The sequence below is a fragment of the Hemicordylus capensis genome, chromosome 10 (assembly GCF_027244095.1).
Source record: "Hemicordylus capensis ecotype Gifberg chromosome 10, rHemCap1.1.pri, whole genome shotgun sequence".
NCBI classification, from domain to species: Eukaryota; Metazoa; Chordata; class Lepidosauria; order Squamata; family Cordylidae; genus Hemicordylus; species Hemicordylus capensis.
In genome coordinates this window covers 20,971,890-20,985,955 of record NC_069666.1, presented here as the reverse complement: position 1 = coordinate 20,985,955, position 14,066 = coordinate 20,971,890, and the positions used below count along the sequence as shown (strand labels likewise).

General features: G+C 46.4%; 1 protein-coding gene across 1 annotated transcript in view; it reads left to right on the top strand.

Annotated features, from left to right (window-relative positions):
- The first annotated feature begins 1,832 nt into the window (after positions 1 to 1,832).
- Positions 1,833 to 14,066, top strand: part of ETFA (electron transfer flavoprotein subunit alpha) — a 56,597-nt gene continuing 44,363 nt past the window's right edge. The window contains exon 1 of the mRNA XM_053272873.1: positions 1,833 to 1,988. Coding sequence (XP_053128848.1) covers positions 1,941 to 1,988 — 48 coding nt within the window. The 5' untranslated portion in view covers positions 1,833 to 1,940. The remainder of the gene's footprint in view (positions 1,989 to 14,066) is intronic.

The following is a 14,066-nucleotide window of genomic DNA, read 5'->3' as shown; positions in this document are numbered from 1 at the left end:
GCTTTTGCGGGGGGCTTGTTGCTCTCCATCCCTGCAGTGTGAAGTCCACACCCCACCCCATGCTAAGTAATAATGTAACAATGAAGGGAGGTGTCTGTCACCTCCTCCTGGGATGTGATTGGTTGGAGAGAAAACCCAGAGCCAACAGTGGGAATGCACACAGGAGAATGCACACAGGAGTTATCCCCTGCTGTGCACGCGTGCGTGTGACAGGCACATGCACGCCCGGTACTTTTGGCCACTTCTGGCCGAGGAGGGCAACGGGGCGGCAGGGAGGTACGCTGCCGCCCCGAAGGCTTTAGCAGCAATGAGTGCCGGTGGGGGGGGGGAAGTGTCGGGAGAGGTAAGTGCACCCTCCCCCGCTCTTAAAGCGGCACCCCCCTCGTCAAACTGGCCCCGTGTTCGAACCTGTTCAGAGGCCTGTAAAAGGGCCTCCAAACAGGTTCGTGTACATCCCTACAAAGAGGCACCTTTTAAAAGTGGTGATTCTCTTTATTTAGCAGGGGGAGAGTAACTGGCCCTATCCACCCCCAGTGACTGTTGCTGATGTCTATACTATGTTTCTTTTTAGATTGTGAGCCCTTTGGGGACAGGGAGCCATCTTATATTTGTTATTTCTCTATGTATTTATTTGTTATTTCTCTGTGTGAACTGCCCTGAGCCGTTTTTGGAAGGGCGGTATAGAAATTGAATGGATGAATGAATTGATTGATTTTGATTTGATTTCTATACCGCCCTTCCAAAAATGGCTCAGGGCGGTTCACACAGAGAAATAACAAATAAATAAGATAAACAAAATGGAACCCTGTCCCCAAAGGGCTCACAATCTAAAAAGAAACCAGCAACAGTCACTGGAGGGATGCTGTGCTGGGGGTGGATTGGGCCAGTTACTCTCCCCCTGCTCAATAAAGAGAATCACCACGTTAAAAGGTGCCTCTTTGCCCAGTTAGCAGGGGTAAAGATCACATAAATAAAGACCACAGGGAATGCAGGGAGGATCTGACCAGTTATGTGGGCAATCCATTTAATCCACCGAATTAAACTGCCTCGAATCTGCTGCGAAGTAGATTCACGCCTTGGATACCCTCCTCAGCATAAAGCCATGTGTGAATAACCCCCTGGAGATTGCCCTCCCCTTTATTTGCCATCACATCAAGCCATTACAATCTCCAGAATGGCTTTCAGCAGTGACCTGGGGCTTGATGCTGATTCTTGGAGACACCAGGCCATTTCTGGGGGGCTGGCAACCCTATTTTGGGCAATGAGTGGTGTGTGTGTGTATATATATACAGGCTTTTGGCCAATGAGCTGTTGTTCCTTGCTTTTTAGAATCGAAGCTGCATTTGTTCTTTTTTTAATTGAATTTTTAAAATCTTGTTGTTAACACACACCCCCGGGGGGGTCTTAGGACGAAGGGTGGTATATAGCGAATATAAATAAAAAATAAAAGGTTTACAGCCCCTCTGTGTAGGGCAGGCAAGTCTTCCTAGCCCAGCTATGTGCGTTGATTAGAGACTGCAACCCTAACTGCAAACCCTGAGAGGGGGGCCGGCAGAAGGAACTGGGTCGTTGTTGCCAAGCCAGCGGAGAGCAGCGCACAACAGACCTACTCTACCCTGCACTGGGGCATGCAGCTTTTGGGGGTCCACGAACTCCCTTTAGCCGCCCCTGCTCTAGCGGAAACTGACCGACTGACTGGGGGTGGTCACTGCGACTCGAGCGAGACCAATGGGCTGGTTTTATTTCCCGCAGCCTCTTTCCTGATTGGGCCCGATAGCCAGCCAATGAGAGTCGCCGCTCCGCTTCCGGCTTTTCCCTGGGCGTGTGTGGGCGGCTTTCTCGGCCCAAGGGCCTCTCGCGAGATATGCGGGGCGTGAGAGCACGCCTGCGCGCGAGGTGGCGCCTGGCGTCCGGCTGCTGGGGCGGAGGAAGCGGCCATCATGTTGCGGGGGCTTCATCTGCGGGTCCCGCGCCTCGGGCGGCGAGCGGTGAGTGCCGGCGGCGGGGGCTCCTGGACGCCAGGAGGGCCTCGCCTCGCCTCCCGCTCTCCCCTCCCTGGGAGGAGGGCCCAGCCGACCGTAGCAGCGGGGCAAAGAAGCCTCCCTGCAGAGAGCCGGGGCTGGCCGCGGGCCCACTGGGGCAAGGGTCGCCCCGAGCCAGGAGAGAGGCCTGGTTGGGCGGGGAGGGCGCCTTGAAGGGAGATTTGAGCGTGTGTGTGCGCAGTAGGGGCGGGTTGGCTTCAGTCCTCTTCACTGAGGCTTTCCAGGTCTGGTTGGACTACAGCTCCCAGCATGCCCCAGCCGCAGCTGATTGCGCCTGGGGGTGATGGGACTTGTAGTTCAACACCACCTGGACAGCCTCGGTTCCCCCTCCCCAGTCTATGCCTGTTCTTTTCTTTCTTTCTTTCTTTTTTTTAATTAGAACCTGCATGGCCCACTTTAATATAAAATTGGCCAAGCAAAAGTGGGTACCTAGAGTCTCCTTTTCAATGAGAGGAAAGCTGGCCTTGTGGTAGCGAGCATGAATTGACCCTTTTGGTAAGCAGGGCCTGCCCTGGTTTGCATTTGGATGGGAGACTGCATGTGCGAGCACTGTGAGATATTCCCCATAGGGGATGGGGAGAACATGCCCATCTTGCATGGGGATGCCTGCATCCACCTGCTTGCATGCTGAAGGTTTCTTGTGTTCTCCCTGGCAGTATCTCCAAGATAGGGTTGGGAGAGATTCCTGCCTGCAACCTTGGAGAAGTCTGAGTAGACTTCTGGGTGGACCAAGGGTCTGACTCGGCATAAGGCAGCTTCCTCTGTTCTTAAGATGTTCCTAGAAAGGTAAAATACACAGAACAAGTGGCCTTCACTACCCCAGCTAGTAGAAATGACCATGATCAAAAACTATTTCAGGAGCACAGGAGGACCTGTGGGATGAGGCCATAGCTCAATACTAGATCACATGCTTTGCATACAGATGGTCTCAGGTTCAATCCTTGACAGCTTCAGTGGTAAAAAGCAATCTTGATGGAATGAGGACATAACTCAGGGACTTAACTAGAGCATCTGCTTTGCATGCAGAAGGTTCCACTTTGCCTCCCTGGCAAGATAGGGCTGGGAAAGACTCCTGCCTACAACCGTGGAGAAGCCGCTGGCTGCTGCCAGTCTGTGCAGTAGACGATACTGAGCTAGATGGACCAATGGTCTGACTCTGTATCTGAGAGGTTTCTGTGTTGTTTGCATTTATACCTCTGCCCTTTTATTTTGCTTCAAAATGTTAACAGCAGCATGCATGCTGCTCTTTCTCAGGAGGGCTGCACAACTTTGGCCTTCCTGCTGCTGCTGACTACAGCTCTCATCATCCCTGACTATTGGATACTGTGGCTGGGCATGATGGGAGTTGTAGTCGATGCCAGCACGTCTGGAATAAAGGGGCTTATTTATTTACTACGCTTACTGGACTGCTTTTCTGAAAAAGCACTCAAGGTGGCTTTCATTCTAGATTTTACCTTCTCTTTATCTGCACAACTCCCCTGTGAGATAGTTTAGGCAAAGACTGGCCCAAGGCCACCCATGGATGAGTGGGAATATGAATTCTAAGAATATAAAAGAATTAAATCAGGCTGAAGGGTAATCTTCCAGCAAGTGATTTGTAGTGGTATATTGCCTCTGAACCTGAAAGTTCTGTGGATAAAGTGAGGGAAAGATCTAAAATGCAAGTCACCCTGAGTGCTTTTGCAGAAAGGCAGTACGACAGTGTAGTAATGAAAGAGCTATAAGTATAGCCAATGTTGCTAATGGTCACTGTGAATTTTTAAAGCCATCTAAGCCAGCAGCCAATTCATCTTGTGGCAGTTACTTATGTATTGTGTTCTAATCTCCCTGGTCAAAGTCCAGGATACTCTCCATTACCCTGCACTGGCTCTCTTGGTTATAGCATAACTAATCTGTATTCAAGCCATCTAATGTCACAGTGGGGAAATGCTTGACTAACAAGGAGAAGTTTGCCAGTTTGAATCCCCACTGGTGGAAACACTGATGTCGGGCAGCAGCAATATAGGAAGAAGTGGAAAGGCATCATCTCAGATTGCGTGGGAGGAGGCAATGGTCAACCCCTCCTGTATTCTACCAAAGACAACCACAGGGCTCTGTGGTCACCAGGACTCTAAATTAACTTGATGGCACACTTTACCTTTAAAGGTAAAGATTCAGAGATCCTTCAACATACATACTGAGGCTTTGGGCTCAGCTAACCCGTTATCTGCTTTCACTAGTAGCGTCCCTCCAAAGTTTTTCCTCAGTCCTGCTACTCAAGGTCCTTCAGCTGGACTCCTTGGAGATTGAACCTGAGCCTTCTGCATGCAAAACAAGTTCTCAAGTATGCACTATTGCTTAAGAATGCAAGAAGTGCTGTGTTGGCTGGGTCAGACCTAGAAATTGGTCTGTGGTCCTTCAGTTGCCTTTGGTTAACCATTGAGTAAAACATCATATGTAGAATCATGTAACATACGCCAGTATGTTAAGAGAACATCTTCTTTGCTATGAACCACACTGCCCATTGAGATCATCAGGAGAGGTCTGTCTGCATTTGCCACTGACGTCTCTGGTAGCTACAGTCAGGGACGGGCCTTCTCCATTGCTGCCCCAATTGGAACACAATTCCTGCTGAAATAAGAGCCTCCCTATCTCTTACAACTTTTTAAAAGGCAGTCAAGACACATTTATTCACCCAGGCTTTTAACTAGATACTGTTTTAATTGTTTTTAAAGTTTTAATGTTTTGGATTTTAAATTGTTGAAATGCTTTAGCCTTTTTATTTTTGTTGTTTTTATTGTTTTGTTGTAAACTGCCCAGAGACTTGCATTTTGGGTGGTATACAAATGTGTTAAATAATAAATAAATAATAACAATTTCCATGTAAAAAGTTCCTTTTGTCATCATCTTAGAGTTGGTAAACAGAGAATCCCCCCTCCCTTCATTGCAGAATTAGGCTTAATGTTGGGATTCTGTTCTGTGGTTGGAATTAAAGATTTAAGTGGTTTGTTTTTATTCTGAATTCATTGTGTGAAATGCAAGCGGGGGGATGTTTGACATGGGTAGAAAAATGGGCTGGGATATACCTGGGATCTTTCCCAACATATTTTGGCCAGAATGTTAAAAGTTTTAAAAACTAGCAGTCCTTTATTTATTTATTTATTTATTTATTTGTTAGAAACATTTAATATAACGCCCACTCTGAAGACTCTGGGCGGTGTACAAAAACATACAGAGCAAGACAGCATTAAAATTACATTCTAAATTAAAAACTAAAGTAACTAACAAAAAGAAAAAACCAAATCGGTAAATTACAGGGTAAAAGCCTGGTGAAAAAGAAAAGTCTTCAATAGAGATTTAAAAATTAATTATGAAGGAGCTAAACGAATCTGAAGGGGAAGGGAGTTCCAGAGAAGTGGGGCAGCAACTGAAAAGGTCCTTTCATGGGTCCTAGCGCCTCGAGCCTCTCGGAAATCAGGGACCAACAGAAGGGCCATTTGAGAAGATCTGACCGGATGGGATGTAACTGGATGGGAGAGGCGGGCCTGTAGGTAGACAGGCGCCAAACCCTGCAAGGCTTTGAAGGTAAAAAACAGGACCGTAAATTGAACTCCGTAGCGAATAGGCAACCAGTTCAGTGACTGCAGGAGAGGTGTTACCCTGTCATATTTTCTGGCACCCATGAGTAGGCGTGCCGCTGCATTCATGCAATGAATGTATGTCTTTAATGTATGCCTTGCAGAATTCATGTACGGGCACAAATGATTTCTTAATCTGGATTCACCTGCAATGAATTTTTTAAAAGACATTTGGGAATCATGACCTGTTTAGTACTTGCTCCCAGATTTGGAATTTCAGACCCCCAACTCAAGTTGTACAACTTCCTTTTCCTCCTCCTAAGCGCTACCCACTGTTTGGTTTTAGTGTTAACCCCTGTGAAATATTCAGTTCAACCCTGTGTTACTTTATTGGCATGATATGTTCTGTTACCCTCTAGTAACACTCTATTATCATGTAATTAACTTTGCCAGCCACCACCCCTGTTTTCTTTGCCATCATTCCTGTTTTCTGTCAGGTGTTGACTTTTACTCCTCAGTTAGTGCCTTACATCCTGCCTTTTCTGTGATGGCAATGTAGCCAGTAGCCAGAGTCTGAGGGGAAAAAAGTGCCAAGCTGCTGTTAATGGGAAAGGGGAGTATGTCACTATGGGGCCAGTATGAGTATTTTGATTGATTAAGTGCCATCAAGTCAGTGTTGACTCTTAGCGACCACATAGATAGATTCTCTCCAGGATGATCTGTCAGTCAATCAATCATTTTATTTACGGACGTAAGCCAAACAAAATTAAAGCTTTAGACAGTTACCATAGATAAATATATAGCATAAAATAACTCAAAGATACACAATCAGCCTCATAAAACCCCATGATGAGAGGTCTGTTTCATAACCCCCATATAAAAAATTAGCAACCAGTTTAGTAATACCCACATTAACATCAGCAAAACATAAATTAAGTAAAATGAGTCAGGCCTGCCTGGGAACTGATCAAATAGGGGGGTCAATAATTCTTTCCTTGAGTCACAAAACTGAGGGCAGTACAAAAGCACATGAGCAACTGTTTCTAAGCAGCCCTCTCCGCAAGAACATAGCCCTGAAATTGCAAAACCTTCTAAGGCGCAAGGCAAAGGGTAAAATATTCAGCTTGGCTCTTGCAAAGGCTGACCTCAGTTTAACCAGATGGAGCGTGGAGAGATATTTAGCAGGATGATTTTGAGCAGGGAGGGAAATACCAAGATATATGGGAGAGCAGCATCTATTCGCTAAGGAGACAAGGCGTTGGCACTCAGTGTCTCTAAGACGTTGGATCATAATAGCCTTAGCGCTGGTAAAACACAGAGACAATAAACTGGAGGGAGAAAGCCCCAAACTCTGCACCTTTTTGGTAACCACAGATAACCAAGGGTTAGATGATCTGTCTTCAACTTGACCTTTAAGGTCTCTCAGGGGTGCATTCATTGCTGTTGTAATCGAGTCAATCCACTTTGCTGCTTAAGTGCAGTAAACAAAACTAGTTAATGCATATATTTCACTTAATATTTTTAAGAGTGAAAGAAAGGCACCCCTACACACTATATATGTGGTTCTATACCACTCCCCTTGCCCTCCTATTGTCATATATACATTTCCAGCAGAATACATCCACTTGGGCTGATTCACAGTCACAAAACTGCTGTCAGCATATATTGCTGGTGACAATCCTAAGTGCTGATTAATACATACACTCTTTTACAGTTATGGTTGGTGCTTTAGCATCTTTTGAATGCCTGTAAGCTGGGGGATGGTGAGGCTAGTAACTTTCAAAATTATTTCTTTTAAATTTACTTTAGTTTCACTTATATCCTACCTTCTATCATGGAATTCAAAGTGGTATACATGGAGTTTGATGGTCTCCCATACACATACTGACCAGACTTGTTTAGCTTCAGCAAAGTTGTAGACAAAGTAAAGTTGTTGTGGACTGTGTTCTGTGTATATATGGAAAAGAGGCAGTATATTGATGGAATGTTTCTTTAGCATTGAGCTTTATGAACTAATTTTAGAAAGTGACACTTAAAATTCCCGCTCATAGGACAGTTGCCTTACCAAGGTGTTATGGTGTCGTCTGTCAGTTCAGCTGAGACTAATTGGCTGTAGAGGGTCAGATTAATTATGCAAGCAAATATGAATACACTGATATGGCATCCCACTTCTATGCATGACTGCAAAGGTTTACTATGTAGTAGTTGATGCACTAGCAAGGTCTGAAGGATAAGGGGTAGGTTGTGCTGCATGTCATCTTTTAATTCCATTTTGACAGCATTATTGAAAATATTAACTCTATGTTTACACCAGCATAACTTTTTTTGATAGCTGAAATACTCTGGTTTCCCTAGACCAGGCATCCCCAAATTGTGGCCCTCCAGATGTTGCTGAACTACAACTTCCAGCATACCCAGCCACAAAAAATTGTGTCTAGGGGCAATTCTCAACGTTGGGTCCCCAGATGTTATTGGACTTCAACTCCCATAATCCCCAGCCCCAGTGGCCTTTGGTTGGGGATTATGGGAGTCGAAGTCCAATAACATCTGGGGACCCAACATTGAGAATCCCTGCCCTAGACTGTCCCATCTGGGAGGAGTGCTGGTTTTGTGGTAATAAGTGTGAATCGTCCCCTTTACTAAGCAGGGTCTGCCTTGGTTTGCAATTGGATGGGTGACTACATGTGAGTGCGGTAAGATACTGGAGCCATAGCTCAGTGGAAGAGCATCTGCATGCTTGTATGCAGGAGACCCCAAATTCAGGGCTGGGAGAAACTCCTGCCTGAAACCTTGGAAAACTGCCATCTGTCACTGTAGACAATATTGAGCTAGATGGGCCAACGGTCTGACTTGGTATAAGGCACCTTCCTACATTGCTATCATGCTACTATTTTTGTCAGTTTCTGGTTGGATGGTAATCCACTGTACTGCACGCATGCAGTACATGATATAATACGGAGTTCTAACATTTCATTCTAAATAAGTATTTAGTGTGCAGTGTAACAACCTCCATGCTACTACAATTAAAATTTTTACCCTGGGACATAAGATGTAGCTTGGAATGTATGTTATCCAAATTCATTTGGTAGGCGGTGCAGAATAGAATTTACCCAGCTTGATATACATTTTTTTGCTTGTTTTGAAAATGCACACAGTGTACACACTTACTTGAAAGTTGTCCCAACCACCCACCCCAATCCCCAAGAATTCAGATTTTTCTGCAGGTTTTCTTAATGTAGATTATCTGGACAAGTCTTTTTTCCAGCATAGGGTTGAACTGTGACTGCCTCAGCTATCCCGGTGGGTCGTGTGGCACTGTTGGTTCTGCTGGATCTTTCTGTGGCTCTCAGTACCTCTGCCCATGGGATCCCTCTGGAGGAGGCACGCTTCTGGGCTTTTCTGGAGAATAGGGTTCAGGAGTTGGCACTGGGGGCTCCTCTTCATCTCATTGGCCACTATGTCATCAGATTTAAGTGTGTGTCCAAAATGTGCACTAGTTAAGGTAAAGTTCTCTCTGGACATAATAAAAAAAGTATTTCGGATATGAAGATAAGAGTGATTATCTTCATATAAACAGATATAAAATAATTCCTCTGTGTGAAAGAATAGAGGAAATTTAATATAAAAATAATCTGAACAATTAAAATGAAACCAAACCCTCTCCTTACATTGCAGTGTTATAAACAAAAAATTAAGATACATGGTTTTCAGTACTTCCAAGTGATATTTTCTGTGATAGGAAACCTGTTGTTCCAGAATGGTTGTAACTTATCACACAACCACCAGTGACTTCCAAAATGTCATTGGCTCTCTAAAAGCTCAAGTTTTAATCTTAGGAACATAGGAACTTGGGTAACTGCCTTATATTGAGTCAGGCCATTGGTCCATCTAGCTCAGTTTTGTCTACACTGACTGGCAGCAGCTCTCCAAGGTTTCAGGCAGGAGTCTTTCCCAGCTTTACTTGGAGGTGCCAGGGGTTGAACCTGGGACTTCCTGCATGCAGAGCAGATACTCTTCCACTGAGATACAGCCACATCTGCCTCATCAGGGGGGTGGAAAACCCACCATAGGAAGCTGCTTTATACTGAGTCGGATCATTGCTCCATCTAGCTTAGGATTGTCTACAGCAGGCCTGCTCAACTTCGGCCCTCCTGCAGATGTTGGCCTACAGCTCCCATAATCTTTGGCTATTGGCCACTGTGGCTGGGAATTATGGGAGTTGTAGTCCAAAAACAGCTGGGGGGCCTAAGTTGAGCAGGCCTGGTCTACAGTGACTGGGAGCAGCTTCTCCAAGGTTCCACCGCAAGAGTCTTTCCCAGCTTCTCCTGGAGATGTCAGGGATTGAACCGGAGATGTTCTGCATGCAAAGCAGATGCTATGCCACTGAGCCACTGTCCCATTCCTTTGATGTGCATTTTGCTATGTGTCAGGACTATAAACTTGGAATGGTGGGCTTTTTGCTATGAAGGTGTGGCTTTATTTATCAAATGGAGACTACAGTCTTGTGACTTTATTTTTTGTAAACTCTTTATTTATATTTTCTCACTTATATAAGTAATAGATGCACATATCTGATAACCTTTTACAAAATAAAACCCACAAACCCCGCTCCCTCCCTCCTGCCCAAGAACTGTCAAACAACTGTTTCCGAATTTATGTATATGCACTTTACAGAGTGTTCATTACAAAATAAACATGCATTTCAATCTTTCTGGCTTGTCAAAATGTTTTTTCTTCTGATCTGCATAATTCAGATAGAGCAACCATCTTTCCCCCCTGTGCTGGAGCTCATCAGAATGGGTTGTGGACTGAGCATGCTTGAGACAGGGCCAGATCATGTGATACTAATTTCCTGTTGCCAGGAGGCTCCATAGCCCCAGTTCTGGTCCTGTCTTGCTGGAGTTCACTTCACACGTCTTGGAAAGAGCTCTTCGGTGTTTGAGATTTTTGTAGGCTAGTTTCTATTTCTTGACTTGGCATTTTCCTGCCATTGTGCAAAGGTGGGAAAGGAACTGTTTATAGTTATTGCTTACATTCCCAAATTGACTTTTTTATTTCTAATTTGGCTAATTGGTGTTTAGTTTCACTTTTGATTTGCTCCACATGGCGCAATCTCAGGCTGGCAATTTTCTGCTTGGCTCCCTCTCAGAGGGCACGCAGCCAAACTCTAGTGGCAGAAGCCTGGCGTGGGAACCCCCCACCTCCCTAAAATGGGCTAGGTCAGTCTCCCCCCCTGCAACGCCTTCCCACCCCTTCCACAGTGGCGGAAACCTCCTTTGCGACCCCCCAAAAGGCAGAGAAGAAAATAAAACATTGCTCTGAGCCAGGCAAAGCCTCCAAAACAGAAAAAGCGCACAAAGCCAGCCTCAGCCATTAGGCTCAGCAAGCACATTTTGATTCAGGCAGTTTGTCAACAGAAAAAACCACAACGCTTCCCTGCTGTTCCTGCCAACTGCAAAACAATGCAGGATACCAACTGTCGCCCATTGGATGCATCTGGAGGCTGAGACCAGGCTAGTCCGGTGATTGTTGTGACGGAGCAGGAACCGGCTGGCCTGCGCATTCCCCCCATGCCAATGGCGCCCTATCCCGACTGGGACGATTTGCGCCATGCGGGGCCCTATCTCGTGAGGAAGTGGTGGAGAAACCAGAGGGCACCCTTCCAGTGCCTCGAGATCTGCCTCCACAGCGGCTGCTGATGTAGGTACTAATGTCCCTCTTTGGGGACTGACTACCCCAGACGTTGGTGACTGGTTGAGGGATTTCATTGCAAGGGAATGCAAGGTCTTATGCAACCGCTCCCTCCATGGCCCTGTGGTACCACAGCCAGTTGCCCCTGCTCTAGGGCCTCCTATTGGACCCAGATGTACTGCTGGGTGAATGTCTTCCGCCTCTCCTGACTCTAGCCCCAGGAAGGAGGCCATTTGACTTTCAGAACGGGGCCTTTTTGTACTATTCAAGAGAAGGGACACTAGATGCAAAAGGAGGATGCACCACACATCCTCCTCTGAGGTCCAACCACCTCCACCTAATTGCCTACATATGCAACCAACATTTCCTGTCCCCTCTGCGATACCAACAACCCCTAGTGCTGCCCCCGCCTGTACTTGTATTGCCTCCACCACTGCCAATTCTACTGAATACTCTCACTCTCATCCTCTTAACCCACGGATGTCTGATAGGGAGGAAGTAATGTTATCTGAGGAAGAGGTCACATGGCAAGTACCCATCTCCTCCTGTCTATTCTCATCAATAGATTTTGAAGTCGTTGCTCTAAGGCTAAGAGGATTATTCATGATTGAAGAATTGCAGCCCTCAACAGAATTGGACCAAAGTATCTTCCCTTTCTCCTCCACCCCTTCTGTCCCCCCCCCCAATGTTTCATGACATCATGCTAGCAGAGTGGGAAAGACCCATCTCCTCTAAGCCAGTAGGGGTCTGCCCCAAGGAGCATTAGTCTCTTCCACAAGACATTACATTGCTTCTGGCGGTTCCTTACATTGACGCCCTTGTGGCGCAACTCATATCTGGGTCTATTCTGAATCCTGAGGGGTCGGAACAACTCCGAATACCTGAGGATAGAGAATGCGATCTACTCCTCAGAAAAGCTCATGAGGCATCTGCCACAGTCATCAACGCGGCAACCATGAACATGATCTTGGCTAGAGCATCAATCCTTTGGGTGAAAGAACTGGCATCGCTTACTCCGCCTGAAAACACCAAACTCCGCCAAGGCCTCAATAAGATGGCAAAAATAGTTCCTCTTATGGCTGACTCCAGCCTGGATTGCATACAACATGCTTCTAGTAAAATAGGGTCTGGAGTCATGGTCTTCAGATCTCTCTGGCTGAAGAACTGGAACGTGGGTGCTAAATCCAAACTAGCATTTACATCTTTTCCTTTTTCAAGAGCCAACATATTCAGACCCTCCCTAGACCCCTAGAGAGTATAGGGATAATAACTACTACTACTTCTTCAGGAGGTTCAGATGTTCCCAATGGAGACAACACTACAGATGCCCCTCCAGATTGTAGACACTCTGCTCCTTCACCTCCAGTTCATCCTACAACGAAAAACAATGACTCACACTCTGTGGGAGGCAGGCTCTTAGAGTTCACCACCACATGGATGTCCACCACCAAGACGAATGGGTGCCAGACATCATCTCCAGGGACTATTCTCTTGACCTCATACATGCCCCATGAGACCACTACATCCAGAAACCTAAATTTGGGCCATCAGACCACTAATATCGACAGAAACATGTCTAGGCATCTATCTTCTTTCTTGTGCCCAAGAAAGATGGCTCCTGGAGAGTGGTACCCGACCTCTAGAAGCTCCAAGAACAAAATATAAATAAATTTTATGCACGTGTGCACGCACACACACATATACACGAAGAAGTTCAAGATGGAGTCTCTTTACACCATCAAGGAGGCAATGACATCAGAGGATCTCTTAGAGGCCTGCTTCCATATCCCCATTCTCCCGGCCCACAGGAGGTTTCTCATATGACCAGAAACACTACTAATAGTGAGCACTCCCGTTTGGCCTGTGGCAGCCCCTCGGGTCTTTACAAAGGTCATGGTGACATTAATTGCACACCTCCGCCTCCAGGGTACTCACATACACCCATGATCTTTTGATCAGATCAGCCTCCTTCCATCAAGCTGAAAGAGACATATACAGGACTCTCCATCGCCTAGACCAGGCTTCCCCAAACTGCGGCCCTCCAGATGCTGCTGAACTACAACTCCCAGCAACCTTAGACACAATTTTTTTGTGGCTGGGTATGCTGGAAGTTGTAGTTCAGCAACATCTGGAGGGCCGCAGTTTGGGGAAGCCTGGCCTAGACGACCACAGCTTTATCGTCAATCATAAAAAGAGCTACCTCCACCCGACACAGTCCTTTCAAACCTGGGAGCATTATTCAACACCGTCCAAACATTGGTCTCCCTTCCCCAGGAATGAAAAGACATCAACTCTCATCACACCTCTCCTGATGGACCTGATGCCCTTGGCCACTGTACTGGAATCCATGGTGGCCTGCATGGAGTGCACTCCATGGTCCAGGTGGAACTCACACCCCCTCCAGTGGCTGTTCCTTCCTTATCAGGAATTGATCACGGCAGGCGTACAAACAGGTAAACATCCCTCTCAGTGTGCTCCAGTCATTCCATTGGTGGATCTCTCCAGCAATCCACAAAGGCCTCCCTCTGATGGAACTTCAGAGAATAGTAATGACCACAGACGCCAGCCTCACTGGTTGTGGTGCCCACTGCTTGAACCTATATGCCCAGGAACGCTGGTCCCCCGAGGAGTCACACTGAAACATCAACTGGCTAGAGCTCTGGGGTGCCAGACTCACCCTCCTACAGTTTCACCATCTTCTGCAGGAACACCACGTCCTAATCTGCATGGACCAAGTCCCATGTCAGTCATCATAGAGGCACCAAATCCTGGTCTT